Source organism: Sebastes fasciatus, chromosome 6 (genome assembly GCF_043250625.1).
Source record: "Sebastes fasciatus isolate fSebFas1 chromosome 6, fSebFas1.pri, whole genome shotgun sequence".
Classification (NCBI taxonomy): Eukaryota; Metazoa; Chordata; class Actinopteri; order Perciformes; family Sebastidae; genus Sebastes; species Sebastes fasciatus.
The window spans coordinates 11,281,377-11,308,925 of record NC_133800.1 but is presented as its reverse complement, the minus strand read 5'-3'; the positions used below and the strand labels follow the sequence as shown (position 1 = coordinate 11,308,925).

General features: G+C 44.8%; 1 protein-coding gene and 2 long non-coding RNA genes across 8 annotated transcripts in view; 1 reads left to right on the top strand and 2 right to left on the bottom strand.

The window, feature by feature from the left end:
• Window positions 1-26,392, bottom strand: part of LOC141769008 (zinc metalloproteinase-disintegrin-like MTP8) — a 44,205-nt gene extending 17,813 nt beyond the window's left edge. Inside the window, exons 1-3 of one of the 5 annotated variants that reach the window (XM_074637623.1) lie at window positions 26,366-26,386; window positions 26,113-26,160; window positions 440-517 (exon numbers count right to left, since the gene is read on the bottom strand). In XM_074637623.1, the coding sequence (XP_074493724.1) occupies window positions 440-497 (58 nt within the window). In that variant the 5' untranslated portion in view covers window positions 498-517; window positions 26,113-26,160; window positions 26,366-26,386. Of the gene's footprint in view, window positions 1-439; window positions 600-25,168; window positions 25,186-26,112; window positions 26,216-26,325 lie in introns of those variants that run through there. The other 4 variants (XM_074637621.1, XM_074637624.1, XM_074637625.1 and 1 more) reach the window with 4 other exon arrangements.
• Window positions 596-25,075, top strand: LOC141769014 (uncharacterized). 2 transcript variants are annotated; one of them, XR_012594244.1, is made up of 3 exons: window positions 596-919; window positions 1,020-1,168; window positions 21,912-25,075. It is a non-coding gene; the product is annotated as an uncharacterized LOC141769014 (long non-coding RNA). The 2 variants fall into 2 exon arrangements; XR_012594243.1 differs by having other exon boundaries at window positions 596-1,168.
• On the bottom strand, window positions 18,866-19,576 carry LOC141769015 (uncharacterized). The gene is made up of 2 exons (XR_012594245.1): window positions 19,464-19,576; window positions 18,866-19,199 (listed from the first exon to the last, which is right to left on the bottom strand). It is a non-coding gene; the product is annotated as an uncharacterized LOC141769015 (long non-coding RNA).
• Window positions 26,393-27,549: the final 1,157 nt, after the last annotated feature.

Here is a 27,549-nt window from a genome sequence, read left to right as displayed (position 1 = left end):
TGTGCTTCCAATGTAACCACAGAAATTAGGGCTCATTGCTTAGCAGGATTTCACAGCAGGCAGGATGAAGACACACAGTCGGTATTTCCTTGCTAATCACATGTTGCAAATGCATCAGGTCCAAAAAGTTCCATTATCACTGATGCACACGAGGTAAACTCAGCTAAAGGTAGATCAACCACATTTTCAGGTGGAGACAGATATCATTCATTATCCTGAAACTGATGGAAGTTACATCCCTATAGTGCCTTTAAGTCTTAAATTTATGATATATCATATCCTATCTGATCATGTCTTTTAGAGCAGTGTTTTTACTTTATACTCAGGAGCAGAAACCCACAAGTTAAAGTACTTTGAATAAATAGGACAGGCCAAATGTAGGCTTTTGTTATTAATTAGCCACTGTGCTGAGTGGAGGTAACAATATCCAGTGACTTACCTGAGGGCTTGAGCGAGGCAATTAGGATGAGGAGCCACAATAGGAGCGTTGGCACCATTGTCCAAGTGCAGACAGTCACTGTAATAGAGCAGATGGATGCTCTGATCAGGCTATATGAGGTGTACATGCATCCTGTGTTGCTGTTCTTGCGAGGCCACACCTTGTTGGATTTATTATGTACAAAAGTGCTTACAATGACCTGAAATAACCTGATTGTTGGATTTGTTGTGCATGAAGTGTTTGCGAGGACAGGGAGGATGCACGTTCTGTTCTTTTTGCAAGGTCAAGGAGAGAAAGGAGTCAGAAGGAGAAACAAAGAAGAAGATATGCAGCAAAAACATCACGTGCCATAATCTCATGAATATTACTATTGTGTAAACCATGAATAGACTGGATCAGGGATAGCTCGGGATTCAGACTTCACGAACTGACCCATGCATTGTATGTTGTCAGGGACACGTTGATTGGATCCAGATATCTGTAAACTCTTTTATTTTACTTATGCAACATTGATTGTTCGGAATAAATTGAATCATTATGCTTTAACTCATCTGTTTGGAAATTCTCTTTGTCACACAAGATTAACCAACACGTAACTGGGCCTTGACCTCTTGGAGGTAGAAGGCCAGTTCCTTCAATTGGTGACCCCGACGTGATCTTCGGCATTGAGAAGCGTGTCCAAAGGACGGACAGACCGGTGAGAGAGAGAAAGGGCCCTGAAATCTTAAGGTAAGCAGAACCTGTCGTATCGAACTCTGCATATTGGCTTACTCTAAATTATCTCTCTTGTTGTGCTGAATCTCCTTTGTAGTGATAAATGTTGCAAAAGTAAAGACTTTTGTTGAATCTGGAAATCTCAGGCCTTGGGCCTAGACGGCTGAGATCACAGCTCAATGTTATTCAATGTTCAATCCTAACAGTGTCAGAAAGTCAACACAGGTTACTCAAAAGAATCACTTGATGCTGTACAAGTATGTTGCAAAAAAAATAGAGTTTTATTGTGTTTTAAAAATCAGAAGACAAAACACAATCAAACCCGAGCCGATCCGGAACACGACTGACCGCTCGCTTAACATCATATGGGTATATACTTGAACCAAAGGACACATCCTTCTTATCTTGTCATCAATGAAATTTACGTTCTCCACTTCTACTGGTCGCCGTCAAACTAGCCTACAAATCAGCATAAACTCGTCCTCTTTTGCCATCCGTTAAGTTAGAGATGTCCTTTTTTGGGCCTTTTGGGGTGGCATCTTTTTCTACACAGCTATGATGCGACTTGAAGTTCGTTTGCGTTACGTCATTAGAGCTGTGAGTTACAGCGGCCGGTGTGAGTATTACAGCACTGGGGTCTATACAGCTGCACTAGGAATATATGCTGTTTCAATAGTAAAAACAAAGTTATAGGATTAATACTTTTATCGTTGTTTATCACATTTTATATAGTTAAAAGGGATTACTTCTTCATTCCTCCCTTTGGGACTATAAAGTCCCACATAATAAAATACTATGTGTAAGTGTAAGCGTGCAACATCATACATCAATTGGGTTAAAACACAACTGAGGATACTTAGCACCTTGCCAAGGTTTATGTAGTTACTCTAAGGAAAATATAGAAATCATACATTGAATATAAGAATATATCGTATAAGAATAAAATGTGAATAATTATCTAAGTTACTCAAAAAGTCCATTGTGAAAAGGATGTTGCTCGTGAAAAGCAAACATTGACACATACATGATGACAGTGTAGTTGGTAGAAAGTCTCTTGATCAGCGAGGAGGACATTTACGGTTATGTCTCCATTGCCTCCTGTTTTTTTGGAGGGGTTACTTTAGTGTCCTGTACAGCTTGTGTCAAATGACAAACTGCGGAATTTAGGGATCATCCAGAGATCTAGAGTCCATGATGGGCCGAATGAGTTCATTTAGGTCTGGGGCATTATTTTCCAAGGCCGGGGCTGTCAACAGAGGCAGTGCGGGTAACTGGCACAGGTGTAGACATGCGGTGGGACAGGAATATGACTGATGTATGGGAATTGTGTCAAGATAAACTACTTCCTGAGTCCTAAGGCCGTGTACGGTGTTTACAGTAACTTAGTTCTATCATAAGGAGTCCGGGGATCAAATGGAACAATTTTCTTTGGCTTAAAATTTGGCCTGGTGCGGGTACATTTTACTTCTATTATCATATAAAAGGGGGTTCCAAATCAGTGGCGGGAAGTCTAAGAGTTCAGTCTGAACTGTCGACTACTTATAGTACCTCCCACTCATTTCCTACAAACTACGAGCATTAGCTCCTGACATGGTGTATCTCAGGCGTCGGTAATGTGCCAACACTGTCTCTGTTCTGAATACTTCTGCTGTTAACTGAGCTATCTCTTCTGTCGACTCAGCTATGGTAGTCTCCTGGGTCTGAATCTGTCTGCGGAGTACGCTGTTGGTAGTTTCCTGAAGCTTAACGGTGTCTGTGAGGACTCTGTTGTCAGTCGTCAATTTCATAACCTCAAGGGTCAAGTTAGTCATTCGTTGATATTTTCTTATTCTAGCGTATCTTCTCTTATCGTACTTCATCTGTCTAGCGCGTAGGGTGTGCACTATACCTCGTAAGGGGTATTTCAGCTGGTATTTCAGCCTTCTGTATTTGTTAACGGGCAAGTTGCATAGGGCAATTTGGAGCGTTTTGCGGGTAATAGTTTGGGGCCAGGCTTCATCAACGTCAAGAGCCTCAAGAAGCTTGATGATGTCCTCAGATGCAAAGGGCGATTCCTCTGGAGGCGGGGTCGGCACGTCCCTCTCTCGGTTGTCGGTTGGACGAGATGATGACACCGGCTGAGAAGTTGACGGCTGCGGTTCAGCTGGGCTGTGGTCCTCGTCCTCGTCGCCTTCAGATGAGAAGCCATGCACTGACACCGTGTCCAGCGGCCAGCACTCATAGCTTGAGTTGTCCGAGCTCCCCGACTGGACAGAATATGTGGGATTCTGACCAGGCGGTCTGTTCGGAGGAGTTGAGCATTCCTGGACCTCTTGGTACCGCCAGGATGGTTCTCCTAGGGTGGGTTGGTAAGGCACATTTGGGTGTGGGGTTAATGCAATGAGGGGAGATTCACGTGGTGGAGGTGGGCCGGGTACCCATGAAGACCACTGAGCTGAGGGCAACACGGGTCCGTGTTGCAGAGATGGAGTGTATTCAGTATAGTTGGTGCTAGCCTGAGATGGAGTGTATTCAGTATAGTTGGTGCTAGCCTGCACAGGGGTAACTCTGAGAGGCACATATTGCTGATGTATTTGGGACTCTACATAGGACACCTGGTATGTAGTGGATGGTGGACTATGATTTAATGGTGGGTCCATCGGGTAGGGGTGGAAGCTGTGGCGCATGTTCCCTGCCATGGGTGTTTAATCTGAATAAAACAAAAACAACATTTTTAGAACACTGGTTTGGCATTTTGTAGTTGTCAAATGATCATGCACGGAGATTTTCAAATATTCATGCACTTTCCCAAAGTTTAAATTTTGTCTGGTAAATGGTGACCTCAAACTTTTCACGCCCATCTAGAGTGATATTCACTTCTCATTCTCGTATATGTTTTCTGTCTGTATGGAATCATCATCATCCACACCTTCTGCAGGTTCAGGGAGGAAGGGAGTCATCTCCCACTCCTCATAAACATTAGGCTCGACTCTAACCGGGTATTGACCAGTCAGGAGTCTCATGGATCGTTTCATCAAAATCTGAACCATGGGGATTACAACACATGTTACTAGTACCAGAATGAGTAAAAAACCTCCGAGCAGTAAACCTATTGTGCGCATGATACCCATGAATGACATGCTGCCTAACCAATCAGGGAAGGAAGAGAGTTTAGTGTTCCAATTAGATTGTAGTACTTGCTCATCTCTTAATAGTTTCAAATTCTCTGAAGCTCTGGTTACATTACCGTCTTCTGCTGTGTGCATGGGAATGGAAGCACAACAGTCATCACCAAACATGTCACATATACCTTGCTCATCAGCTAACAACGTCTCTACAACTAATCTGGTTTGGTATGCCATTTTTGAGGTGGCATGTAATTGTCCGCTAAGACCCTCAAAAATCATGATTGTCTTATTTGTGAATCTCTGGTGATTATACCATAGGAGGTTCACCCACCGAGAATTTCGAGCAGCACTTTGTGCATTAAGTATTGTACCAAGAAGAAATGGTGTGCTACCGAGGGATCTTCCAGTCATGATCCACTGTTCACCTATTGCCATGTGATCCTCGGGGACACCTAGCGGTACTTGATCCCATCTAATATATATATCCTTATCCTCCTCCCTTAGAGATGACAAGACCTTGTCATCTCTCTTAACACGTTTATGGGTCTGTGTATGTGGGGTAATTATGGTAATAGGGCCTGTTAACATGACGGGGGCACAAATGCCTGTCCAGTTTGCTGGCAGCATCATGTGCAGTTGTCGATTTTCCTCACACAGCCAAAATATGTCTGCTAGGGGCAGTGTGCCATTACTAATGTCATAAACGTGAGACCATGTGGTGTCATTACCGTGGTGGTGAGGGATATATGAATTTCCTACAACACCTGTGACATACTTACAGTTAATTTTAGCGGCAGGGGAGGTAGTGCAAATTTTAGACGTCCAAGATGCGTTAGAGCGGGCATGGACAAAGGAGTGATAAGTACATTGAAGCAAATTGGATGCATCGAATATGTCATCTATTTTTGAGCTATTGTCAAGGCTATCAGAGATAGGACCTCGTGCCAAGCAAAAGGGAAACACCGTGTCAACAGCGAGATGTACGGAGGGAGGCACACTGTATTCATCTAGGATAGTCAAATTACCTGTGGGCTCTAATAGGTCGGGGCAAGTGAGGCTGTTATAGTTAGATTTGCCTGCGATCATGCGCATAAAACAGTTAACAAAACAGTCCTGTCTAGTAACACAGGCTTCTACACCTGGTATGGGTTTCACCTGGGGTAACCCTCTCCTATAACATGCGATACATGAAACATTACTTAATTGTTTGGCTGAGAATTCTAACCACTGATAGAACAGGTTATCATTTTGGGATGTTGTTTTGAGCGTGCTCATTTTGTAGGGGTTAACCGTGAGGGCATGTCTTTTATGCCTGTGGGGCAATGTCACCCATGTGCGTGCGACTCTAATAGTTAGGGTCAATTTGGTTTGGAGATCGACACAATGACTACGAAAGCATTGAATTTTTGATGTCACCATTCCCTCTATTTTACAACGCATGGACAACGGGAAACCAAGCAAAAGATCTGAAACGGGGTTTGACAATAACATGCTGTCATATTTAGTAGTTTTAGCATAAGTAATGTCCAGAACTTTGTGTGATGGCCAACTGCCCTGTTGCGTTGCTATATTAGCCATGGCAAGGGCACATTGCGTCAGACGATGTTGGTGGGTTAATGGGGACTTATATGGGGTTATTAAGTGTGTTAGCTTTGGTTGGGTCTGTGTAAAGGCCACTAACAAAAATGTTAGGGCTAACGCCCCGACGATCAGCATGATTCTAGTCATCTGACAGTTCCCCTGAGTGTTCTCCTTCATCTAGGGGCTCGTCCTCCCTTTGGTGCTCTGATGCTCCTGTTAAGGGTTCAGGGGCTGGACCCTCTATCGAACCTGATGATGAGCCACCTGGAGTAGGTGATGGTGGCGGGCTGGGGCTGTGTGGGTTATAACTTAGGGTGGTGTCGTCGTTGGTTCTGTCACCTAACGAACCACTACCTGTAGTGTCACTAGAGGCCTGTCTGGCGGCTAGTCGTTTTGACCGGCGTGGCTCTGGCGTGCTCTGTAGGGAGGTCTCACCGTCCCTTTCTTGTATGCCTGGGGAGACTTCGTCGTCCCCTGCCAGCCCAGCCGGTGGAGCCCTCTGCCTTGGTTGGCGTGGGGGGCGCTCCCTCAGCGGGTTGGCGTTGGTGCAATGATTCAAATGAAACCAGACGTTCTTACCGTCAACTTTGACTGCTGTTGGCGTGGCTAGTGTGACTGTGTAAGGGCCTTCACGGCGGGGCTGATCCCACTTCCGTTTGAACACCTTGACGTATACCTTGTCGCCTGGGTAGACTCTCTGCAAATCTGCAGGGATGTTAGCGTTGCGGTTCTCTGTTGCGCCTTGTACCTGTTGAAACATAGCTCGATGAATCAAGGTTAAATGACGTAAATACTCTCCCATTTCTCTTTGCAGCTGTTCCAGCGGGGGGCCATTGGTGGGCCCCCGAAGATAAGGGATGGGCATAGGTCGCCCAGTGAGCATTTCATGCGGTGTTAAGTGTGTTATTCTGTTAGTTTGTGAGCGCATTGCCATTAGTGCCAACGGTAGAGCCTCTACCCAACTGATTTTTCCCTGACTGTGTTCCAAAATTTTTGCTAGCTTCATCTTTAAAATCCCGTTCATTTTCTCCACCTGGCCTTGAGAGCCTGGGCTATAAACCGACCCAAACCGCTGCTTGATGCCAAGTTGCTTAAGTGCTTCCTGAAAAACTCGAGATACAAATGGTGCGCCATTATCTGAGGAGATTGTATCTGGAAGACCAAACCTGGGGAACACCTCTCTGCACAAAAACTTAGCCACTATCTTGTGGTCTTGACTGGCACAGGGTACGGCTTCTACCCATCTGCTAAACCTGCAGACCACCACGAGAACGTATCTCATCCTGTTTATGTGCTGCTCCACGCCCATGTCTATAAAATCCATCATTAGGTGTCTGAAGGGCCCGTCTGGCATTGGTATATGGCCTATTGGAGCTGAAAAAGTTTTTCTGATATTATGGTGAGCACAAACCTCACATTCACTCAAAAACCTATCAACTGTGGCCGCCATGTATGGGGACCACCATACTGCGTGAAGTTTGTGGAGGATTTGTCCTCTAGAACAATGATCCATACCATGTGTTTGTAAGATGGCCTGATGCACTAATGATGACGGTAAGACAAAATGTCCATGAGCGCTGCGCCATAATTTATCAGCTGGTCCGGGCGACCGAGTTTGAATAGCCCCCCTCTGTGTCCAACAACGTTTTTCAGCGTCTGTTACCTTATCTTGGGCTAATATTAGGGAATCAAGAGTAGTTAGGGGTGCACAGTCCTCGGCTATTAATACTGGGCCTATTATGCAGCCTAGTGCTGCCTGTTTAACAGCTTCATCTGCCAAATTATTTCCTTTAGCTATCAAAGAGTTGGTCTTTTGATGTGCGGGACATTTAATTATGGCTAGAGCAGTTGGGAGGTGCAGAGCTTCCAAAAGATGAGAAATGGCTTCTCCATGCGTTACCGGAGTGCCGTCTGCTCTGAGAAATCCTCGCTGTTTCCAAATGTTAGCATGAACATGACAAACTCCATAAGCGTAGGCAGAGTCTGTATAAACGTTAAGACGTTTACCAGCGGCCACGGCACAGGTGGCTGCTAGAGCTTTGATTTCGGCTAATTGAGCAGAGCAAGGCTGATCAACCTGGCGGGACTGCAATGTGGTAAAGGTACCATCTTGGTCATTCAATTGCACTACGCCGTACCCTGCGTGGGTTCCGGTCGCGTCACGAAAACATGAGCCATCTACAAACAATGTGAGATCGGCTGGGATCGGCTGATTATGAAGGTCTTTTCGTGCTCGCATAAATTTCTCTGTTGTTTGTACACAATCGTGTGGTGTGCCATCTACTGGCAAAACAATTTTTGTTGCGGGGTTTACTGTGTTACATCGTTGGATGACGAGCTCTGGGGCGGAGAGTATTATCTCATATCCGGTGCGTCTAGCTTGCGTCAAAACAAATCGAGGACTTGTGAGTAGTGCATGTAATTGATGTGACGTATACAGAACCACTGCGTGTCCCATAGTGAGTGACGGAGCTTTTTGGTACGCAAATGCAGCTGCTGCCAGTCCCTGGTAGCAGGGTGGCAAACCAGTTTCAATGTTATCAAGTTTAGTGCTGTAATAAGCTAATGGCTGTTTGCCTGTTGGTGTGTCTTGCATTAGTACAGCACATGCGTATCCAGCTCTCTCTGTTACGTAGAGGTGGAACGGCTTTGTATAATCTGGGTTTCCCAGTGCCAGTGCAGTTTGCATGTCATTTTTCAACGCTTGAAAGGCTCCCAGAGCCTCTTCCGTCCAAATGAGACGGGCAGAGTTATTTATTTGGCCAGCTGCTTTTATTAAAGCTCTTAAAGGTGTAGTTTTTATCGCATAGTCACATATCCAGGGCCTGCTAAACCCAGTCATTCCCAAAAAGGACAACATTTGTCCTACAGTGTTAGGTTGTGGAGCTTTTGTTATAGCTTCCACTTGTGATGGCGAAATGTGCCTTTTTTCCCCACTTAGTTGTCTGCCAAGATATTCTACCGTCTGCTGGCAGAACTGAAGTTTATCCCTACTTACTTTATGTCCTCCTTCTGCCAGTGTAGTTAGCACTGCAATGGAGTCAGTCTCACATTGAGCTTTTGAGGGGCTGCATATTAACAAATCATCAGCGTATTGTAAGATGGTACTTGGGACATCTAGATTTTGAAGGTCCTGCATCAACACGCGGTTGAACAATGTGGGGCTTTCACTGAAACCTTGTGGTAGTCTTGTGTATGTGTATTGTTGTCCTTCGTACGTGAAGGCAAACAGGTGCCTTGAGTCTGGGTGTACGGGTACACTGAAAAAAGCAGAGCAGAGGTCAATTACAGTATACCATTTTGCTTCAGGTGGAATGTTAGAGAGCAGAGTGTGTGGATCGGGAACAATAGGTACTTCAGCATTTATAATAGCATTAATTGCCCTTAGATCATGTACCAATCGGTAATCTTTGGAATGTGGTTTCTTTATAGGAAAAATAGGGGTATTGCACGGACTATTAGTTTTAACCAATACTCCTGCTTTTACCAACCCCTCAATGGTAGGTCGTATTCCTGCAATGGCATGTGGTAGAAGTGGATACTGTTTTTGGCAGGGTAACTTGGCCCCTGGTTTTATCTTAATTTTAGCTGGTGCTGCTGATTTTACAAAACCCACGTCAGTTTTGTGTTGCGACCACAGGTGCGCTGGAACTTGATCCAACAAATGTTCTTGTTCTGTTGTTACTGACATCTGTATTTTAGGTCTGTCTTCCAGCAGGACTTTCCTAGCTGTCGTTTCATCTCCGGTCTTGTTGGATATTCTGATATATTGCCTGTCTGCTGAGATGTGGACAAGTTTGTTGTCTGTAGGGGTCCATTGTTGTATCTGAAGTGCTGTCTTTATCATGGGGCCCAGTTCATGTGACTCATGACCTTCTGCTATCAGGAGAGTGACATGTGGTACAGAGCTCGGGATTTGGAACCATCCTTGGATATTTTCTGGGAGTGTGACCGCTGCTGCGACACCTTGGGGACCCAAGTAGATGTCTTCAGTGGTGATGAGAAACGATTTTTTGTTGAGTACCTCATCCCAGCATTGATCATAGTCCGTGTGGCTCTGATCGATGCCAAATAGCAGAGTGCTATGTAGTGGCAGAGTGGGTGGTTGGGCTTTTCCCATCTTCATCTTTATCCATGGTTCCCATGTTTTCCATACGTTTTTCAAATGTGACTCATCAGGAGTTAATCTCAGCCAGTAGGCTATAGGCTGCACCTGAGTGTTGGTTGGTAATGAGGGTAATAAGGGTTGGTCTTGTGTCGTTGTCAGAGGCATCATTCCTACCGGTGGATCTTCTGGGAAATCCAGGTAAACGCCATCTTGTGTGCACATGATGTTAGCCTTCAATAAGCACAATATGTCTCTACCCAATAGATTGACAGGAGTGTGGGTGGAGTAGAGTAGAGGCGCTGATATGACTTTACCTGCGATCCTCATTGGGACTGGCTCCGTAAGGGGCGTTATCTGTGTTTTCCCGGAGAAGCCCACCGTTTTGATGGATGAGTTGGAGAGGGGGAGTCCACGACCTTCCTTTCCAATGCAGGAGTATGACGCACCTGTGTCCACCATGAAGGGATGTTGTTGTCTGTATATTTCCACTGGTATAGTGGGTTCTTCATGTGGCTGTGATGAAATGGCTGGTGCGATCACCTCCTCTCTCGGCTCCTCCGGGCCTCCCTATTGCCAATTGGCAGCGGGCCCCGTCCATGGGTTGGTGGGGCAGGCAGCTCGGGTGTGGCCGGATTGTCCACATCCCCAGCACCCGTATGGGTCATTGTTATTTCTCCACTGTTGCTGTTCACCTGGTCCTCCTCGATCTCTGATATCGTAGGCGGGCGGCCTCTGCCTCCTCCAGGTAGACATGGCCTGTAATAGCCCTGGGGAAGGGCTCAGTCCGCCCGTCTGGGGATCTGGGGGCGGGACATGAAGATTCTTTGGGTCGTGTGGCAGCTTCTTCGTCACGGGGGAAGCCTGCATCGTGGTCACGTAGTGCCCTGGGCACATTGGGGGTACTGTGTGATCGTCGCTCCTGTTTTTTTGTTTTTTCGTAGAGGGACTCATCTTCATCATCTTCGTAGCTTTTTCCCATCACACGTTGGCGGGAAGTTTCCAAGTGCTCTGCTTCTCGTCGTGACTGTTCAAAGAGATGGCGGCGCTCTGCACTTTTACTGTCTCTTGATGATCTGCGGGATCTGTTTTTCTGCTGCTTAAGTGATTTATAGTGCTGTCTGTCACTTCTTTGGAACTGGTCCAAGCCTGATGTATCTTCATCAGTATTGGTTTCTGATTCTGACTCAGTGTTATCTTCTCTAGTCGCCTTCCTTTCTCTGCTTCTGCTGGTCCTAGGGGATGGTCTGCCCTCGCTTCCACTGTTGTCATCATTCTTTCGTAGTTTGAGTTTCATGGTGAATTTTCCGGACATGTTTCCTGCCATATCCATCTCCCCTACTGTGTCACTGTCTTCGCAATCTGAGTTCGGTGTCCTCACAGGGTACAGTCCTTTTGCTTGACGATTTCGTTTATTGTAAGGAGGAGGATGCTCGGACAAGGGCAGTGCTGTGGGGGTCACTTTTTGTTCTTCCTCTTTGTTTTTTTCTTTTTCTTTTAGTGCCATTTGTGTATTGTAGATTTCCTTTTTGAAAAAACTCAACACCTGTCGCTCAAGAATTCGTTTTTTCCTTTGCTTTTCTTTTTTATTATTATCTTGGGTCTCCTTGTTTCTAATTTGTGTTTCCACCTCTTCACAACGTGCCATTTCGAAACTTCCCTCCTTAGGCCAGCGGGAGCTACCCGCTGTCCTCCTATACCACTTGGTCATGCACTGGTGAATACACCGTTTGTGACTCGGATGACGTGATATAATCAGTTCTACCGGATTTTTTCCTGAGTTATATGGTTTTCCCTGCTCGGTCCCCATGAAGCCGGATGTATCCTGTGTTGCCAGAGCTTATGAAAGTATTTAAAAGGTTTTATTCAAAGGGGGAAATGCCCACAATAAATTTTTGCACTTCCCTTAATGTATAGTTTATTAGTATCTGTTACTCTTTTTGAGAATGAGGGCGCTTAGTAGCAGAATTTAGTTAGATTTTACTTCAAATTTCTCTGAGAAAGGTCACCACGGTAACCGATCTTACTATTATATGTATTTACCTTAGTATCTATACTTTTTTTTGTTTTTTTGTTTGCAGGGGTCACACTGGTCGGTACTGCAGTTACACAACTCCACTTTATTTGTCCTGGTTTATAGTTATTTATCTTATGTGTATGCGTTTATCGTAACCAGGCTCATTTCAGTGGCTCATCACTTTAATCTTTTTACTGTATCTCCCGGAAATCCCTCTTTTGCAGAGAAAACAAGCGTCCGTTCCTACCGGCCTTGCTCTCTACCCCAAAGGCGTAGAGTCACAAGGATCCCAGGGAAGGTACACTTATATCTCTGATCCAGAGAAATTCCCAAAACCAACAGCTTATATTTTATTTTTATTTTTTTTTTTTTTACTGTACGCTCCAGAGACCACTCCTTAGCAGAGAAAACAGGCGTCGTTCCTACCGGCCTTGCTCTCTACCCCAAAGGCGTAGAGAAAACAAGGATCCCAGAGAAGGTACGCGTATATCTCTGATCCAGAGAAATCCCCGAAACAAACAGCTTATAGTTTTCCCCACAGAATATACTACGCCCGCCGTGTACTTAGTTTTCTATTTCTGCAGTCACGGGTGGATCAGTCTGCTCAATTTTATCTTAATTATTTGTTCAATTTATTATTCTAGTCAGGTTTTATAAAATGTACTTCTTATTTTATTTCTTTAAATACTTTTTATGTATTTGTTATGTTCTGGATTAAACAACAGCGTGGACTCAAATGCAGCACACAACGAGACGTTTTAAAGTATGAACAAAAGAATATTTATTTTAACCACAGGGTTCCAGGTTGAGGAAGAGCCGAGTGCAGGAGTGAGCAGGCAGGTATGGAAGCAGCCACAGCTGGCAGGAGAACAGACCTGAGCACAGAGCAACAAAAACGAGGTTTAGTCCAAACAAGTCCAAAAAACACAAGAGCAACCGCAAAGACAAGAGTACAAATTCTAGGAGCCTGATTTAGTGAATGTACCACTGTGGGTGACGGAACGATCTGGCGATGAGTGGCAGGAAGACCGGGGTAGATATACTGCAGGTTTGATTGATGATTGATTTCAGCTGCTCCTGCAGTGCCTGCCCAGGAGGAGGGGGAGGAGGAAGGCCACACCTCCCAACACACTGACAAACTAGACAAACCAGGGGAAAACACACAAGAGACAAAAGGACAGGGAAACATAGGAAACAAAAGGAACTCCTAGACTAAAGGTAGTGAACATGACAGTATTGTTCTAATCAGCTCTATGAATAGTACTTTTTTTTATAATGTTATCTTATATTACTTTACTTTCTTTCACTCTATTACTCTCTTTTTCCTACTTTTATGCTATTTTCTCAGTGTTTATTCTACTACACAACAGGTGTCTGCCTCGGACAGCAAAGGGAGAAAATTTTTCAGGACCCTCAAATAGGAGGAGAGCGAAAAAAGGTGGGGGCTGTGAGGAAGGCCCAAAGGGAGACTGAGCTATGCAGGACCTCGCAGGCGGATTCTGAAGACCAAGAAGTGGGGGCTGCGAGGGAGGCGGGGGGTTGCCCAGGGGAACAGAGGGTGGGGGCTTGTAAAAGAGGAGAGGAGGGTGCAGCAGGGAGGGCTGGAGTGAGAAAAAGAAAAGGGGGGGGGGGCTATGAACAAAGGAAAGTTGATAGAAAAAAATGGTTTAAAGTATATTTGTACAGATTATTTACAGTGATCACGTTTTTTTTTTTTTCTCTATTAGTTATCTACCCGTTCAGTCCGTTTCTTGATCTGACAAAATCCTAGAAATGGCCAGAATTCATGCAGAAAAAAAAACGCGGTATCCGCAGAAACTATGCCGGCTTATTCACTTACTTTTATCAACTCTTAGCTCAAACAGGCTAATCAATAAAACCAAACTTTATTAGTTATCTACCCGTTCAGTCCGTTTCTTGATCTGACAAAATCCTAGAAATGGCCAGAACTCATGCAGAAAAAAAACCGCGGTATCTGCAGAAACTATGTCGGCTTATTCACTTACTTTTATCAACTCTTAGCTCAAACAGGCTAATCAATAAAACCAAACTTTATTTAAATACTATAACTATATAATAACAACAATAACAACACAACTGCAATTTACAAGCCCTTCTTACCTTTAAACAACCTGTCAATATCCCCAATCTATTTATCTTTACCCTCACTCAACCTATTCTCTAATAGGCTCAAATTAGTTTAATGCACCACAGACATATATTCCATTAATTATTTACTTTCAACATTCATTCCTCCATACTTTCCACACCATAGTAAATTATAAAACACAAAGCGCATGCATTTGCAATGGACTTGTTTTTAGCCAGTGAGATTAGTTTATACTTTAGACAATTTATGTGTGATTTGTTTATTTAAGTGTTATCAATTTTAACTTAAATAGGTTCTTTTGGTAGAATGCTGCAGAGGTACCTTTAAAAACCTGGGTGGATCATCGCTCACACCGAAACACTCAGTCAAAGATAGAAGAAAAAGCTCTTTTTACCTTTTTAGTGGCCACAAAACTGGTGTGTTTCGGTGCAGGCGTGGTTTTCCCAGGTCCTCAGGTCCCCGGCAGCTCCGACACTCCTGGCTTCAGCTCGCCAAATGTTGAATCTGGAAATCTCAGGCCTTGGGCCTAGACGGCTGAGATCACAGCTCAATGTTATTCAATGTTCAATCCTAACAGTGTCAGAAAGTCAACACAGGTTACTCAAAAGAATCACTTGATGCTGTACAAGTATGTTGCAAAAAAAATAGAGTTTTATTGTGTTTTAAAAATCAGAAGACAAAACACAATCAAACCCGAGCCGATCCGGAACACGACTGACCGCTCGCTTAACATCATATGGGTATATACTTGAACCAAAGGACACATCCTTCTTATCTTGTCATCAATGAAATTTACGTTCTCCACTTCTACTGGTCGCCGTCAAACTAGCCTACAAATCAGCATAAACTCGTCCTCTTTTGCCATCCGTTAAGTTAGAGATGTCCTTTTTTGGGCCTTTTGGGGTGGCATCTTTTTCTACACAGCTATGATGCGACTTGAAGTTCGTTTGCGTTACGTCATTAGAGCTGTGAGTTACAGCGGCCGGTGTGAGTATTACAGCACTGGGGTCTATACAGCTGCACTAGGAATATATGCTGTTTCAATAGTAAAAACAAAGTTATAGGATTAATACTTTTATCGTTGTTTATCACATTTTTATATAGTTAAAAGGGATTACTTCTTCACTTTCTGTTAAAGCGTTTGGAACGCTGCGCTTGGAGCGCTAGTTTTTAGTAACGTCTGGGACGTTAGAGTTTAGTAAAAATAGCGCTTGGAGCGCCTGTATGAGTAGTGCGCTTGGAGCGCTAGTTTAGTAACGTCTAGGACGTTAGAGTTTAGTAAAAATAGCGCTTGGAGCGCCTGTATGAGTAGTGCGCTTGGAGCGCTAGTTTAGTAACGTCTAGGACGTTAGAGTTTAGTAAAAATAGCGCTTGGAGCGCCTGTATGAGTGTACATTAATAACTAGTATTCAGAGGAAAATTAAAACTTACTGTTGATACTGGGCCAACATCGCTGGAACATCAAAGTGTCCAGTAGAAGCTTATGTTGGTAGGATCACAGCGAGGGGCATAGCAACCCATTTACTCTGAATCTAGTTACTGTCATAAACTGAATAAACCTGTGTGAAATAGTACTGGACAGAATGGACGGAGAATTTGACAAAGACTGTGAGGAACGGGGTGGCTGTGGGCCTCCCCGTTTATCATTTGGACAGCAATGGGCTAAAGTCAGGACCAATGTAATCTGTACATTTGATCCCAAGACTAGAAATAAAGAGACTCAAGACCTAGATGAGTGGTATAACATGACAGTGAAGGAAGGGCATTTTCCAGCCACGGGAAGTGAAGCCAAATTCATGCCAGTGATGAGAGCATTAATACAGGTGGTTCATAGAAAGCTGCTGCAAGCAGGACAAGACAAAGAAAAGGGACATATGTTTGTAAGGAGGAAATTGAGGAAGAAAGAAGACGAGTTGGCAAGTAAATTGGTAAAATATAATGTGATACAGATGGCTGCACTATCAGCCTTAGGCAGCCAGACGAAAGCCACCCACGCAAAAACCGCTGAAGCAAAACCACTAGTGAAACCCTCACCCAGTCCTAGTGCACCCCCACCACCAAACCCACATACTAGCCAGCCGCCACATTACATGTCCCTCCATCAGCAGTACCCACCTGGCCCACATCCCAACCCCCCTCCTTATCCTCCTCCTACCCCTAGTCCGGTACCAACCCCACAGGACAGTGATTATACAAACGAAGTTATGGCACCATTGTTTCAAGTGTTAGGTGGTACTTTGGAACTAGAAGAGGAAATAGAAAAAGAACGAGGAGCAGGTTCAGCCTCAGAGGCGGGTAGTATGTCTGATGTAGCCAGAGAAATAGACAGGCTAAGGGAAGAACTGAGAGATCAGGCTGAACAATACAGGATAGGACAAGCCATGTTACCACCAGACTTGTGTAATGGAGGCGTAAGAGGGAGAGCTCAATCTACCCCTAAACCCCACACAGAGAGTCCGGACATAGGTGACTGGATGCAGAGAACTGAGAGAGACACAGAGGGTACGTTCCAAAGCTCTTAATTTTCGTTTCCTCGCTCCTCGATCCTCGCTTGAACCGGAAGTTGTTCTGGTGCGCCATTTTGAAGACCGTTCCAAAGCCCTTATTTGTGCATCGAGGAGCGAGGATCGAGGGTCGAGGATCGAGGAGGCTTGCCGGAGGAGCGATGAGCGAGGATACACCAGTGTATCCTGCACGGAAGTCTTTTATCGACCGACACGCCCCCTTATTGGATATCAGTTACTGATTGGACGCTGCTGCCGATCAGACTGATCTGATAACTTTACCTCTCAGCATCACTGGAGTTTCATACCGGAGTGAAAACAGATCACAGATTAAACGTTTTATAGTTTAGTTGTCTTCTGATTCACCATCTAGTTATAATCTGTGTTAACTGAAGCTCTGAGCAGCAGCAGAAGGACCTGCAGTATCTCTCCTTCACACACCGCCAGTGAAGCAGCCTGACAGTCAGAGGGGTTTATATAACCTGATGAACTGACTTAAAATAACTTTCCGCATTTTTTAGAATGATTTGTCTTTTCATGATCTGTTATTTCCCCCGTTAACTTTTATTAATGAAACTATTAAAGTAAGAGAGAGAAGGAGAGTCTGTCTGTCAGCAACAAACACCTTTTACATCATTTATCCTCATTTCCATTCAGTCACATGAGGCTGATGATTCCTGAACGTCGGGTTTGATATGAGTTACATCATTTACATTTCCCTTTAGCCTAATAAATAATGTCCAGTGTTCAAAAAACACCACAGTCATATTCTGGGTTATGAAATAATTAACTCACAATCACAAGTGAGGGAAACAGGGATGCAATTAAGAGCTTTGGCATGTACCCAGAGAGATCCAGTGCAGAGTATCATGATGTCCACACTAGTGGAGAGGTAGATGAGGACGCTGATGACGAGGCTAGTAGAGCAGTAGAGGAGGGTGATGATGATGAAGACGAAGACATTCCTATCACTATAGAGGGAACCATGAGAACGCACTCCAAAAGAGGGATACATAGGAGACGGGAGGGTGGGGACGAAGAGGCGAGACCATATACACCCCCCAAAACTAGGTCACATAAAGTTTATGGAAAGTACGAAGACAAAGGTGACAAACAGAGGAGTCAGTGCGTTGGCATGTTTCCCATTGTGGCCAAAAGCAACGGTAGAGACGAGTATCAGCCGTTCACCTTAGGTGACATTCAAGCACTGAGTGAGCTCCTCCCAGGAATTCAAGAGGGAGGCGGAGTGTGGCTCACGAGCCTGTATAACAAGACCCGAGGGAAGACTTTAGCTATGGGCGATCTCAGGGCTATTTTGGGTTTCTCGGTTTCGGACTGGGCACTGAAAGAATTAGAAGCAGCGGCCGGAACAGCCCAGGTGTTAGATAGGAGCCCCCTTAACCCCTACGCTACCTCCTTCGGTAATGCTATTAGACAAAAGTATCCCATACCAGCGGGCAAGCTCCACAGCTTGGTGTTTAAGATTAAGAACGGGGAGAGCGGACGCACGTTCATAGAAAGAGCAAAGACAGAGTGGGTGGGGGCTACGGGGGTGAACCCAGATAAAGAATCACAGCAGCCTCTGTTCAGAATAGCTCTGTTAAAACATGCTCTGGAAGGAGTTAAGAGAAAGATGCAAGAGAATCCAGATATGGCAGGGGCAAAATCATCAAGATGGGAAACACATTTCTGCCATCATCAGGATGCAGAAACCAAGGAGGAGGAAGAGGAAAATGAGTCATTAAAAGAGATGGTAGCTCAGTTGACTAAATTACAGTTGGCAGATGCACGGACTCGTGCAACAGATAAGAAAAAGGGAGGGAAAGAGAAAGATACCCAGATGGCTCAAATTGTAACACCAGCTCCAGCCCCGCCACAGAATCCTTATCCACTGCAGGGCCCGCCACAGGCTATGTATCAACCCCAGTATCATGTTCCTTACCAAGCTGCCCCATATCAGCAGCCCCCCTATCATGGAGGACGGAATAGAGGCAGAGGGAGAGGAGGAGGAGGCAGGGGGAGGGGGTATGCCCAACCAAGAGGAGGCAGTTGTTTCATCTGCGAAAGCCCGGATCACTGGGCACGTGACTGTCCTCAGAAACAACAACAGCAGATGAGAGGGCCTCCACAGCAGTCATATCAGCCAACAATACAGACTCCACCAAACCAACAGCTAGCTCCAATGCAGGCATACAGCGGGTACTCTGCGCAGGGACCTCCACCTGGTCCATATACACCAGGAATGTTCCCATAGGGGTGCCCGACGGAGATTGAGGGGCAGGGGCTGGCAGAGCCCTGTCTCCAGTTGACAGTGAACGGAAAACGAAGATGGTTCATGGTGGATACGGGAGCACGTTACTCCACCTTAGCTGAACCTATGTGTTCCCTTTCCTCTCACTATGTTTCCGTTTTGGGATTTTCCGGCACTGAACAAAGACTGCCTTTTACTGTTCCCCTTCCTGTCCGACTTGGGAGACAGGTGATGGAGCACCCCTTTTTGTATGCACCTGATTGTCCACGTGATCTCCTGGGAAGAGATGTTTTGGCAGCACTGGGGGCTTCTGTACATTGTTCACCAGAAGCTGTGATAGTGAGTTTCCCCGGAGGAGAAGAAATGGTGTGCTCCTCGCCCTCCAGTGCTGATCGCATGTGCATGTTGAGTCCTGATACCTCACCTGATGCCCCACCACCCTGTGCAGACATATATTGGGCCCTGCTAGCCGACAGAAACCCTCTGATTGACTTTTACAACATGTGGCAACCATGGATTAGGGCTCTACACACTTACCTCCCTGTTCCCGATCCTCCCCACTGCACTCTGAATTATGACAGAAATAATGATCTTACGTATCAAGATGAGTTCCAACAGAACCTGTTAGATACAACCTGGGGGATAGGGGTAAGAGATGTTTATATAGCACCAGCAGGAGTAGCAGCCGCAGTAAAACTAACCCCAGCACAAGAACAATGGTAACGCATGTCAGAAGAAGCTGTTCCCCATGTGTCCCTAGCCATAGCTCCAAAACATCAGGCTAAAGACTTAGGCCCCATGGTTAAAGCAGCAGTCGCTCTGACAGACTGGGTTCCCACTTCCCTTTTGGGGGTTTCAATCTCACCATCCTCTAACATATATAGACTCTCCTTTTACAATGCAGTGTCAGGTATTTGCAAACATGAGTTACTAACACGCCACCACGGTAGGGAGATGTTAGATGGTGAAGGAGCCACTTCCATGTTGGCAGCTCTCCCTTCCTCACTGTGGTCTACGGGCCCCTTTGATGTTGGCAGGTGCAGCATGGAACCGGTAACTTTCGAGATGAATACTTACTGCCCTATCTGGAGACCTCAGTATAAGCATAAAGTGGAAGCAGCCCAGGGTATCTCCCCTACGATTGAAGGACTGATAAAGGCGGGAGTATTAAGAAAATCTTACTCTCAGTGGAACACTCCCATTTTGCCAGTAATCAAACCCTCCGGCTCATACAGAATGGCTCATGATTTAAGAGCCATCAATGAGCTGGTTTTGACTCCTGTTACACCAGTACCGAACCCCCACTCTGCTCTCTCAAAGCTCACCCCAGCCCATACATCTTTCACATGTATAGACTTGGCTAACGCCTTCTTTTGCCTGCCCTTAGCAGATCATTTACAGGACATTTTCTCATTTACATATGAAGGCCAAAGGCTGACATATAATGTGTTACCACAGGGGTTTATACTCTCCCCCTCTATTTTTAACGAAACCTTGAGAACTCACTTAGCCGGCCTTGAACTCCCTGAGGGGTGTTGTATTGTACAATATGTAGATGACTTGTTAGTGGCCGCACCCTCGGCTGAGGTATGCCTGTCACTAACTCATGCATTGTTATTGAGGTTACATAACTGCGGTTACAAAGTTAGTGGCTCCTGTCTAGTTGGACTTAGAAAACTCCCCTTTAACGGAAACTGACCTTAGCTTATTTACAGATGGTTGCTGTTTCCGTCATCCCACCGAAGGGTTAAAAGCAGGTTATGCTGTGGTGTCTATGAATACAGCAAAAGAGGAACCATGTACTCTCGATCACGGTCCTCTTGATGGGAAACAATCTGCTCAGGCAGCAGAACTTACGGCTGTAGTTTGTGCTCTGCGCTTAGCGGAAGGGAAGGCAGTGAATATTTTCACAGACTCTGCGTATGTGTGCAATGCAATTCACAGAGATATGTCTGGCTGGGTGCAAGCGGGTTTTAAGACTAGTCAGAATAAACCTATGGCTCATGAGGAGTTGATGAAAGAGTTGTTGGAAGCAATCCAGTTACCACAGAGGGTAGCTGTGATCAAAGTGAAAGGACACAGTCAGGGCACTGACTTAGAGAGTATAGGAAACGAAGCAGCGGATGCAGCCGCTAAAAAGGCGGCAGGGTATTTACCTACTATGATGGTCATGACCACAGCAGATCTCGGTTCTGAGATAACTGATTTCTCCATTATACAAGCTCAAGAATCTGCCACAGCAGCAGAACGAACCATCTGGGAAGATAAGGGAGCTATAGAACAGTTTGATGGTATATGGTATAACGGAGATCAAATAGTTATGCCCCCCTGTTGGATGTCCTCAATATTGACTCAGACTCATGGACTTGACCATAAAAGCCACAAACAGATGTTACGAGATCTCCGCCACTGGTGGATTCCCCGGAAACATGCTACTATAACTGACTTCTTGACTAAGTGTGACGTATGTAGTACATGTAACATCAGACCTACCATCACTCCTAGGGCAGGAAAACATCCTTCTCCCACTGCCCCGGGACAGGAAATCTTTATGGATTTCACAGATATGGGAGTAAGGGCTGGGGGGAAAAGATTCCTCCTAGTAATTGTGGACGCATTTTCACGTTGGGTTGAGGCCTACCCTACAGGAAAAGAGGACGCAAAATCAGTCATTAAATGTCTGGTGAATGAGTACATTCCGAAACATGGGTTTCCTAAATTGATCAGGTCAGATAATGGTTCACATTTCAAAAATAAAGACCTGCAATCTGTTGAAAAGGCTCTGGGACTACAACACAAATTTGGCACTGTGTACCGCCCACAATCGCAGGGAAAAGTTGAACGAGCTAATCAGACCATTAAGTTAAAGCTGCTAAAAATCGTTCGCACGACTGGGCTCCCTTGGACTGAAGCCCTGCCCATTGCACTGATAGGCATCAGAGCCTCGGTCAATCGGTCAACAGGACTCACACCATTTGAGCTTACGTGTGGCCGACCTTTCCCAGGGCCGTCCCAAAACCCCTCTCCCCTTCCTGACCTCGGTTACAGACCATACTATTTGAAGGTTAATGCTCTCGTGTCAGCTCTCTCCTATACAGGTGACAAACCTGTCACCCCTGTCACAGAGGACGTTCCAGGACCTGACCCCGGACCCCCGGAACACCTTTGGTTGAAGGTGTTAAAGAGGAAGTGGTCGGAGCCACGTTGGACAGGCCCACACAAGGTTCTGGCCAGAACTGCAACAGCTGTGCAGCTTGCATGAAAAGGACTCAACTGGTGGCACCTAACACAGTGCTCCAGCAGCAGAACAGGACCTGAAGCAGAGGAGGCAGCCCCACAAGGAGCCCAGGCTACGTGAAAAGAGGGTCACGTATAATTTTTTATTTTTCATATACTGTATAAACTGTGACTGTGATGAGATACACATAAGGGAAAGAAGGTTACAAGGTCTTGCCTGTATTTACAGTTAAATCAGGCTAACATGGTTGTTTAGGTGGACTCATCTAGGTGGTTTTTGAAAAACATTATATATCACATTGTATTAAAACTTGTTGCTTAGAATAAATGCTAAAATAGATAAAAAGAGAAACCAGGGGTGGGGAGAATCCACCAGAGAGAAATTTCACTTCCTTTCCCAAACCAGTATAAAATAGGACCACCCAGATAAAAGTTTTTCAGTTGCGCGCAGGAAAACAAACTAGAAGCATCATGCAGTACGGCAAACTGCTAGTAGCGTTTGTTGTAGTATCTGTGTTTACCTCTCTTGTCCTCTTTTTTCTAGACAATCCTCGACCAAAAAAGGAGAAGCCAGAAGGAACAGGGAAGAATGTAACGATTAAACTAGCACCAAACGACACCGAGGCACATCAAAATCGCACTGAAACCGTAAATACAACTGCACACCATAGATCAAAAAGGTCCACGTGTCCTGAAGCCAGGGTTCAATTAAATTATACGTTGGGAAGTAATACCAGTTATCAGGTAGACTTATGTGATATCATTGACTGTTGGGGGGGGGGGCGGGGGTAAATGGCGGTGGTATGATGTCTATCTATGTGGTTTCAGCAGAAGGCACCAGTGGTGTCCTTCATGGTCATATGTATGGTCATATACTGGTCCTCATTGGGATCCAGATGGTTCCGCGGCCACTAGGACTCAAGGCTCGGTTCCCCTGAAGGAACACATAACCGTTATGCGAGGCTCACTAATAAGGGTAAAGAGAGGACTAAGCCAGGGGCAAAACCCTCTTATAATCACCATACGCAACCTGCATATTAACCCCCTACCAAATTCCCCTTGTGGGAATAATGAAACCGCCAACATGATTGTGGGGGTGGACCATTCAGACAAAGACACCATGGGTTTGGTTAAAATTAATTTTAAAACCAAGGCAATCTCAATAGCATCACCATCCCCGACAACACCACCTCCTCCGTTACAGAAAATAGTTGAACTAGACTTTAACCTGTTGACCACGAATGATATAGTAAGAATAGCCACAGGATATGGGGATAAAAACATCTGGCTAGACTGGATGATATACACAGCCAGAAAACAGAACCAGGGTAATTGTATTGCCTGTTCTACAGCCCGTCCCTCCCTGTTCATGGTGCCAGGACCTGTACATTTGAATGATACCGATGGCTTAGACTGTTTAACTGCTATGTACACACCTGGTACAAATCTCACTAACTGTACTGCTCTGCTTGAAGTGTATCCCCTGATTCCCAACACCACCATTCCTCCCCTGTTTGTACCCAAAAAAGGACATTACGTATGTTTTAACAGAACAGGGAAAATAAATATGTTACTTGGGAATGGTTCATGGTGTGACAGTATGGTAGATGTAACCAATTGGACCAACTCCGCCAACTGGACTTTAGCTAGAGGAGACCTTTTCTGGTACTGTGGGAAGGGTACCCTGACAGTAAGCCTGCCGGCCAATTGGTCAGGTGTGTGTTCCCTAGTTAAACTAGCTGTCCCGATGACCATAATTGGCTCAGAAGTGCACACCCGAAAGAGGAGAAGTTTCGATCTCCAGATTAACAATCCTACATACGTCGATGCCATTGGAGTACCTAGAGGAGTCCCTAATGAATATAAACTAGCTGACCAAATAGCTGCAGGTTTTGAAAACATACCTATAATAAGTGCTCTGATCCCCATCACTCCTAACAAAAATGTTGACCGCATTAACTACATCCACTATAATGTTCTCCGTTTGACTAATCTAACCCGTGATGCAATTGCCGGACTAGCTGAACAAATGGCTCCTACGTCACTGATGGTGATCCAAAATAGAATGGCATTAGATATGCTGCTGGCAGAGAAAGGCGGTGTATGCTCAATGTTCCAAGACTCATGTTGTATTTTCATCCCTAACAATACAGCGCCGGACGGGACTGTAACTAAGGCGCTAGAGGGGCTCCGGACGCTGTCTGAATCCATGCACGATGACTCAGGTATCAACAGCCCCATTAACGACTGGTTAGACCGTACCTTTGGGAAATGGAAGTCCATGGTGGTATCTCTATTTTCCTCAATCCTTGCTGTGTGTGCATGCTTAGTATTATGCGGTTGTTGCTGTATTCCATGTATTCGCCACCTCACTGAGCGTGTGATTATTTCTGCTGTGCAACGAAAGCATCCGGATGCACCTCCTTCTTATCAGATGGCCATGTTCCAAGCGGAGAGACAGGGTCTCCTGGAAATGGTGGGGGATAGTGAAGATGTTGATCCTGAAGAGGTTGTGTGATGATGCTTATAATTAATACATCTGTACGTAACATGATGATGCTTATAATTAATACATCTGTATGTAACATTATCTGTAGGTGAACTTAGTTAAGTTCAAAAGAGGGTCTGTTGGATTTATTATGTACAAAAGTGCTTACAATGACCTGAAATAACCTGATTGTTGGATTTGTTGTGCATGAAGTGTTTGCGAGGACAGGGAGGATGCACATTCTGTTCTTTTTGCAAGGTCAAGGAGAGAAAGGAGTCAGAAGGAGAAACAAAGAAGAAGATATGCAGCAAAGACATCACGTGGCATAATCTCATGAATATTACTATTGTGTAAACCATTAATAGACTGGATCAGGGATAGCTCGGGGTTCAGACTTCACGAACTGACCCATGCACTGTATGTTGTCAGGGACACGTTGATTGGATCCAGATATCTGTAAACTCTTTTATTTTACTTATGCAACATTGATTGTTCGGAATAAATTGAATCATTATGCTTTAACTCATCTGTTTGGAAATTCTCTTTGTCACACAAGATTAACCAACACGTAACTGGGCCTTGACCTCTTGGAGGTAGAAGGCCAGTTCCTTCAACCTTCGCCTCCTGAAATTCTGTCTCACAGAAGACATACAGCGGGTAAAATAAGTATTGAACGCGTCACCATTTTTCTCAGTAAATATATTTCCAAAGGTGCTATTGACATGAAATGTTCACCAGATGTTGGTAACAACCCAAGTAATCCATACATACAAGGAAACCAAAACAAATAAGTTCAGAAATTAAGTGATGTGTAATAATGTGAAATGACACAGGGAAAAAGTATTGAACACATGAAGAAAGGGAGGTGCAAAAAGGCATGGAAAGCCAAGACAACAGTTGAAATCTATCAGTAATTAGAAAGCAATCCTGCCCTTTGTCAGTGCAAATTAATATCAGCTGGTTCAGTCCCAACTGATGGCCTATAAAAATGTGTCTCATTACCAAGGTGTCACACAAGAAACATCTCATGAAGAGTAAAAGCAAAGAGCTCTCTCAAGACCTTCGCAACCTTATTGTTGCAAAACATACTGATGACATTGGTTACAGACGCATTTCTAAACTTCTGAATGTTCCAGTAAGCACTGTTGGGGCCATAATCTGGAAGTGGAAAGAACATCATTTCACCATAAACTGGCCACAACCAGGTGCTCCTGGCTGAAGTACTCCAGATTTCTGACAGAGGAGTGAAAATAATTATCAGAAGAATTGTCCAAGAGTCAAGGACCACTTTTAGGGTGATGTGCAGTGCCATTTGTCCTCCAAACACAGTGTGTATTATGGCATCCAAAGAGTTCAATTTTGCTCTCATCTGACCAGTCTATATTCTCCAAGTATTTCACAGGCTTGTCCAAATGTTGTGCAGCAAACTTTAAACGAGCTTCAACATGCTTTTTCTTCAGCAATGGAGTCTTGCGTGGTCAGCGTGCATACAGGCCATGGCAGTTGAGTGCATTACTTATTGATTTCTTTGAAACAATTGTACCTGCTAACAATTGTACCTGCTAATTCCAGGTCTTTCTGAAGTGGTCCTTGGCTCTTGGACAACTCTTTTTTTTTTAAAGTTATTTTTTTGGGTGCATTTTCCATTTTTTTATGACAGGACAGTGGATAGAGTCGTGAAAGGGGGGAGAGAGAGAGTGGATGCGGAAAGGGCCACAGGCCGGATTCGAACCCTGGCCGCCGCGGTCAGGACCAAGCCTTAATACATGGACGCCCGCTCTACCAACTGAGCTAACCCAGGCGCCGGACAACTCTTCTGATAATTATTTTCACTCCTCTGTCAGAAATCTTGCGAGGAGCACCTGGTTGTGGCCAGTTTATGGTGAAATGATGTTCTTTCCACTTCCGGATTATGGCCCCAACAGTGCCATTTCTTGCAGTGGAAAGAAATGGAATCGCTCCTCACAGACAGGTGTGATGCGCAGACCGCATCCAAAGATTCATTGTTAAAATGCTTACTTCGGATTTTTCACAGGCAAACCAGTCTTGCCATTCAGAGTAAAGCAGCCCTGGAAAAAGAGGTAGATAGCCTAAGAACGCAAAGTGCTGATCTCCTCCATGAAGTTCAGTCAGCTGATAAGAAAGCCATGCGCTACTTAGAAGACCTGCATTCAGCAGAGTTAGCTCTTTTTCAATACAAAGAGAAATTGTAAGGGCTTAGATTAGAACATCTTGCCCCACCACGGTCTGTCAGTCACTGTGATTCTGGTTACTCAGATTCACTCTCCTCACTTGATGAGAGGTTAACTCCCTCTCCACTCAGAAGTGAAAGATTTCCAACCGACTCAAAGTCCTTGGGAATGAAGTCAGCTCCTCAACCTCCGCTGAGAGAAAGAGTGAACAGCTACCTGACTACTTATTGTTCTGAAACTGAAAGTGAAGACACATGTAGTTTATCTTCAAGAAGATATCCTGCCTCATGTTCTTCTCAGCCACAGAGAAATGACACTTTCCTCTGTGCTCCTCCCTCCAAATGTTCAGCCTCCTTTCCACTCTGTCACAAGGGTGATGACAGCTGTCCAGCCTCTGCCTCTCAGCCAGAGAGAACTTTAGCATGTGATGCACCAGTGCATTGCAATGCTAATTTAGTCTTGCCTTCAGCAGAAAGGACCCCCCGGGGTCCACGCCATGAAGTGCTGGAATTCATAGCTAAGGACATTGAATGTTTTGATCCAGGCAACTGTGATCAACACATTGATGACTATTTTAAGGAATTAGATCACAATCTAATTGACTTAACACACGCCACCCAAAGGGAGAAAGTTAAACTTGTGTGGAAAACCAAATAACAAATAACATACTAAAATATGAAATTTTTTTATGGAATACTATACTATGTCTTTTATAAAAAACTTTTATGGTATACTATATTATTATTTTTTTTACGCCATTTTTTGCTCAACTTTCTTGCTATTTTTTATGACACTAAGAGCTTT